This window comes from Hippocampus comes, unplaced genomic scaffold, assembly GCF_001891065.2.
Source record: "Hippocampus comes isolate QL1 unplaced genomic scaffold, H_comes_QL1_v1.1 scaffold326, whole genome shotgun sequence".
Taxonomy (NCBI): Eukaryota; Metazoa; Chordata; class Actinopteri; order Syngnathiformes; family Syngnathidae; genus Hippocampus; species Hippocampus comes.
The window spans coordinates 951637-957344 of NW_017805930.1; the positions used below are offsets into that span (position 1 = coordinate 951637).

At 40.9% G+C, this 5708-nt stretch overlaps 2 protein-coding genes across 2 annotated transcripts in view; one reads left to right on the forward strand and one right to left on the reverse strand.

Annotated features, from left to right (window-relative positions):
- LOC109527701 (myosin-11-like) overlaps positions 1-202 on the forward strand; it is a 16765-nt gene extending 16563 nt beyond the window's left edge. The window contains exon 43 of the mRNA XM_019889754.1: positions 7-202. Coding sequence (XP_019745313.1) covers positions 7-202 — 196 coding nt within the window. The remainder of the gene's footprint in view (positions 1-6) is intronic.
- Positions 203-1498: 1296 nt separating this feature from the next.
- The window catches only part of LOC109527702 (nuclear distribution protein nudE homolog 1-A-like), a 9871-nt gene continuing 5661 nt past the window's right edge, over positions 1499-5708 (reverse strand). The window contains exons 7-13 of the mRNA XM_019889755.1: positions 5324-5367; positions 4851-5114; positions 4601-4737; positions 3854-4072; positions 2919-3007; positions 2542-2660; positions 1499-2448 (exon numbers count right to left, since the gene is read on the reverse strand). Of these exons, the coding sequence (XP_019745314.1) occupies positions 2400-2448; positions 2542-2660; positions 2919-3007; positions 3854-4072; positions 4601-4737; positions 4851-5114; positions 5324-5367 (921 nt within the window). The 3' untranslated portion in view covers positions 1499-2399. The remainder of the gene's footprint in view (positions 2449-2541; positions 2661-2918; positions 3008-3853; positions 4073-4600; positions 4738-4850; positions 5115-5323; positions 5368-5708) is intronic.

Here is a 5708-nt window from a genome sequence, read left to right on the forward strand (position 1 = left end):
CGGCAGCGGCGGAGGTTCCATGAGGAGCTTGGGCGCGCTGACAGGAGGAAGCGTCGGCCGCGGCAGGAGCACCATCGTGGAGAACTCGGTGGAGATCCCAGAGGCAGACGAGGAGGAGGAGGAGAAAGCTCGCTCGCCGTCTCCCGCCGCACGAAACTCCCCGCCCGACGCCTTTCACGAGGAGCGCCCCCCTGAAGAGTAACTGCCACAAGTTAGAGCGCCACCTGTTGCTTTGGCATGCACTTCTCTTGTTAAACACTAAAATAGCAGCAAATATTCAGCAACAAAAAAGTTTGTAATTAGATAGGTTTATGGACATTTCTTTGACACAAAAGTGTTATTTTTAAGTTTCAAATTGCAATATTTGACCACAAAGAGCAACAAATAGTGTAGCTTGTCCCCTAAAACGCCAGTGTTGTCCAAAACATTGAATACCTGGACACAAAAGTGCAATATTGGTACTGTAAAATGCAATGTTTGACGACAAAAAAAAAAAAAAGTTGGACTTCGGCACACAAATGTTCCATTGAAAAACATTATGCAGGACAGTACATCCTAAAAAAATTGCATATTTGTCAACCCCCCCCCCCGGGAAAAAATAAATTGGGCAGAAAGTACATTTACATGACCTAAAAAGTTCAAAGTTTGTACCAAAGGAAGAATTTTTAAAAATAATTTTTAAAAAGTTGTGTGTATTTGGCCACCAAGTGCAATAGTTGTCCAAGAAAATGTTTTTAAAAAAACATTTGAAAAAGTTGAATTTTGACACTAAACTGTTCCGCTTGGCCCCGAAAGCACTCACGTTTGCCTTGTAAACACAAACTCTAATCACGGGTGCTTTTGAACAAACACATTCGGAATATATTTTGACACGTGTTGTTGTGGTTTTTGAGAGTTGTGCACTTGGAATCAAACACCGAAGCCCATTAAAGTACATTTGCATCCTCCTCTACTTGTATTGCCTCGTCTCATTTCATTTTGTCAAAGGGATACAAAAAAAAAAAAAAAAGGACCAATCAGAAAGCAAAGTAGAAAAACAAAATAATTCTTTATTGAACATATCAAGAGCCAGTGCTGATCTGGTCAAGAAGAGCAACAAATCTCAGAGAGCTTCAACAACATTTCAGTCATGTTTCCATCAAAAACAACTTTTGAATACTTTGATGAAGGCAGTTCCAAGCGCAGTACCACAAATGGCCACACGGTGTTGGACGCAACAGGACTGGGCAGGGCTTTTTAAAAAACTTTTTTTACTACTTTTAATGTTGAGAATTATGTAGGCATATTAGGACCACACGGAACAGAAAATAATAAAAGCCAAGTTGTCGGTTTCCAAGGTTAGTTAATTTATCAAGAACAACTTTCAGAAGGTTGTTCTTTCAACACTTTTTCCCTTAAAGAAATCGGACAATTCTTGAAGGGAGAGGGAAGAATTGTAATGAACACTTAATATTGCACCGTTTTTCTTAAAGAAAAAAAAAAAAGATTTCCCCCCCTACCCCCGAAGTATGCCATTTCTCATTAAAAACAAAACTACAGCGTACCTTTATTTTAATGTATTTTTCTGGAAAAACCAAACCTGAGTTTCTTTTCCTGGAAAAAAAAAATCTGATTTTGGAACAATTAAGCCTTTATTTCTATATTGTCTTTTTTTTTTAATCTTGAAAAAGGTACTTTTATTCTGATAATATTGTGACTTTTTGCAGAAAACTTCCACTCTTGAAAAACTCAACGATTTTTTTATAAATCTATTTGAAAACGCTTTTTTATTTTTTCCTATAAAAATACGTGCTTTTGTGGGGAAAAAACTATTTTGAAAAATAAACTTGTAATATTAAGGTAGTTCAAGCAATGAAGCAATTTGTTCTCGAAAAACAATGCTATTTATTGAAAAAAAAAACTACAATTTTTGGAGGAGGAATGTGCATGTTTTTCTTCGGACAAATGTGACTCTTTTATTGTTTGTTTTTTAGGTGTTTACTTTTAGAAAAACTGAATTTTGGAGAAAGATTCACAATTAATTCTTGAAAATATGACTTTTTAACAATGCATTTTCCCCTCCATCGTGTGATGATTTTTATGGGGAATTGGGGGAAAAAAAAACCAAAAAAAAAACAAATCTTGTGGCCCCTGACCACCCCCCCAACTGTGTGTGTGTGTTTACAATACCCATTTTTGAGCAAAATTTTACAGATGATATGAACAAAATGTCACTCATCCTCTGTCCTGTCACAGCAGTGCAGACAGTGTTGCAAAAAAAAAAAAAAAAAAAAAAAGAAGAACCATAGTCAGTCAGAGAATGAATGAATGAAGTGCGAGTGCCTCCGGACGTTTTGTTGTTTCTTACACACGTAGCCACACCGGGAAAGTGCCGAGACGTGAGAAATCTCTCTGATGTCTCACAGCAGCAGTTTGGCTCCTGCTCCGAAGTCCAACCTCTTGACCAGCCTGCGTAAACATTCAACAAAACTTACAAGGCGGACACAGGCAGTGAGGCCGGCCGGCATTCGTCACAATGACGAGAGCGGCCATCTTACTTACCCTTTGTGGTAGAGTCCGTTGGTGGTCTGCGCATCGGGGATTTTCTCGGCGGGTAGCCCGCGGCCAGCTGGCTGCTCGTGGACGTACTCGCGACACGATGCCAGCTTGGATTCCAGATTCTACCGGCACATCACAACAAATCCTGCGTCAGGCTGCAGAAGTGTGCACACCCTCTTACAATTATATCAAGGCTAAAGTCAGAAGGTGCCAACGGTGGCTCTGTAAGTTCTTACAATGAAGGAGGCTGCCTTTCCATTGCTGTTTGTTTGAAAGCTGAGTTTCAAACCCAGAATCTTTAGACCGCGAGGCAGCCGTGCTCACCCCAAGGCCCTACCGTACCAGCGGAATATAATCATCCAAGTGCAAAACGTTCTCACCCCGACTTTCCTGAGCAGCTCGCCGACGATGCTGAGCGCCGAAATCCTGGCGGACGTCGTCAGAGGACTCGCTGACGCGCTCACGCCACCTGATGACAAAACAATTTTCACAGTTCAGCTTTGAATTCATTCGGATGCAAACCGCTGGAACTCATGTTTAAATTTACGTGTGACTCACTTTGAAATCAAAATTATTTTTGTATTAGGTTGAAATATTTTAGAGTCATAGTTAATTGTTTACAATTTTTTCAAATTAATGTTCAAGGTTTCAATCATTTTTAATTTATATTTTAGGGTTTGAATTATTAACATTCCATTAAGTGTCAAATCGTTTAAAACAACATTTAAATTTCAATAATTTAATCAAAAGTGTATCACCAGTTTCATCATTTAAAATCAACAGCAGTTAAGGTTAACTTAGTTTTGTTTGGGTTAAATTTAAAAATGTTTTAATTGGTGTGTAAAAGCAGAAATGTTAAATGTGTGTTTTATTCGAGTTTAATTAAAGTTGGAATCGTTTTTAATTCACATTTCACAAAGGTTCAAATCATTTTTAATCAACATTTAAGATTTTATAAAAAGTTAATCAAAAAAATGTAATCAAAATTTAAATCACGTTGAAATATTTTTGTCAACATTCCATTAATGGTAAAAAAAATATTTCACCATTTAACTAAAGTGTTTTTTATTATCATTTAACTCATGAAATGAAATCAGTTTAACACTTAATCGAGGTTCAATGAACATTGAAGTGTGTTTTAAACCATTTTAAATGTTTAATTGAGATTCAAAGCACATTTCATGAACATGTCGGTCAGGTTTAATGAAAATGGAATTGGAAGTCCTTTGAACTCAATGTTGAACGGCGCTTGAAATGCGGTTTGGTGAACATTTCATGCGTGGCGTGTTGTGTTGTGTTGCATGTCTGGACTCACCCGAATTGACGGACGGCGTTTGGGCTTTGGCGGCGGGCACTCTGATGGGCGTGTTGGCAGACATTATGACTGGAGGTGTGAAGGGAGGCGTGCTGAAGGGGGCCGGGGCGGGGACCGAAGATGACGACGATGATGATAATGATGAAGGCTCTGTGGGGGTGCTGGCCACGTGTGCGTGCGTGTGCTGCTTCTGCTGTACGGCCAGCTCCTGGCGCAGGTCTGCAACACGTCAGTCATCACAAAATGAAGAATTATGAGAAAATGACGACTTGTCCTTCAACAATTCTGATTTCATTCTTGAGAAAAAAAACAAAAACGTTTTTTTTATTTAAAAAAAATGATAAAAATGATAAATAAAAAGAATCTTTTAATACGACTATTGCTATAGCATTGCACTTTTTCAGCTTTCTAATATCCCCCTCTATGAAAATATTAAATTGTTAGAATTAAACATAACTTCCATTTGTTAAAACATTCATTTATTTATTCTACAGAAAACTCATTAAATATTGAAAAACATTCATCATTTAAAATAAATTTGATGTAACATTTAAGGGTGACATTAGAATTGGGTTAGAAAAAACATTTAATTCATTTTTAAATATGGCATTCAGCTGTAATTTTGTTTAAATCGTTTGGATTTAAAGTTTAAGTGGCACTGAATGAAGGTCTCCTTAAAATGCCATCTGCCGATGAATGAATGAGCGAGTGACCGCATGAGTGAAAGAACGGGAAGTATGTCGCGACCTCTGGCCTCGTCCTTGAGCCTCTGCACGGACTCGCGCAGGTTCTCCTTATCGTCCAACTCGCTCTCCAGGAAGGCGTTCCTCTCGATGGCCTGGTTCATGCGCAGCTCAAAGTCTTCCAGCGACATGATGGTGGCCCTGAAACGCAACAAAAAAACAAGACTGCATTATCAACCACATACCGCCCCCGTGTGGTTGCCACTTTTCATTCCGCCTACAGATGTTGAAAGGCGCCCCCGGCCTTAAATCACCTCTTGGCCCGCTCCAGGTCGTCATTGGCCTGTTCCAGCTCCCTGATGTACTTGTGCAGGTGGTCTCGGATGGACGTGGCCTCGGCCAGCTCGCCCTCCAGCGTCGACATCTGCCGGCACGCCTCTGAGTGCTGCGTGCCGTACTTCTCCTGGAGGGACGGAGAAAGGGGACGGTGTGAAATGACGTGCCCAGGAGAAGTGCCATACAAAATGAGGCGCAAAGTGACACAGGTGACAATTAAAGCCATCCGTTTGCTTCTGAACCTGGAAAAATTTGCAAGTTCTGTTTGTCCCTGCCATTCTGTCGGTACCTTTCACACAGTCCAGTGATGCGGTGGATGACGCCAGCCTTCTTGGGGGGGGGGGGGGGGGGGGGGGGGGGGGGGGGGGGGGGGGGGGGGGGGGGGGCTGTGCAGTTGACGGGAGTGGAGTGAACAGTGGCACATTTGCATGAGCCCACAAAACCATCTGACTTGGAGAGCGATGTGGACAAGCCTGCGCCAATTACTTCAGAGTTCTAGAGAAGAGCAGACATGGCCAATGGCGTCAACAGCTGCTTCCAGCTGATTCTCCTTCCCTCAATCAGCCCCTCTGTCTATGTGTGCGCGATTTGCGAGGGAGTGCGCGTGTAACGAGCCATGAAAGCCAACATACATCAGCTGATCGAGAGGAAAGGAGGTCCTTTAAATAGACCCCCTAAGTTCTCCTTACCCACCAAATAAAATGATCTAAACAAGTCACTCTTTTAAAACTATTTCAGTCCGAAGCGTACACACTAAATATGAATTACATTTGAAGATGGGAACGCACGTCAAAGTTATGTAACAATGGTTAACCTTGCAAAAAAAAAAAAAAACA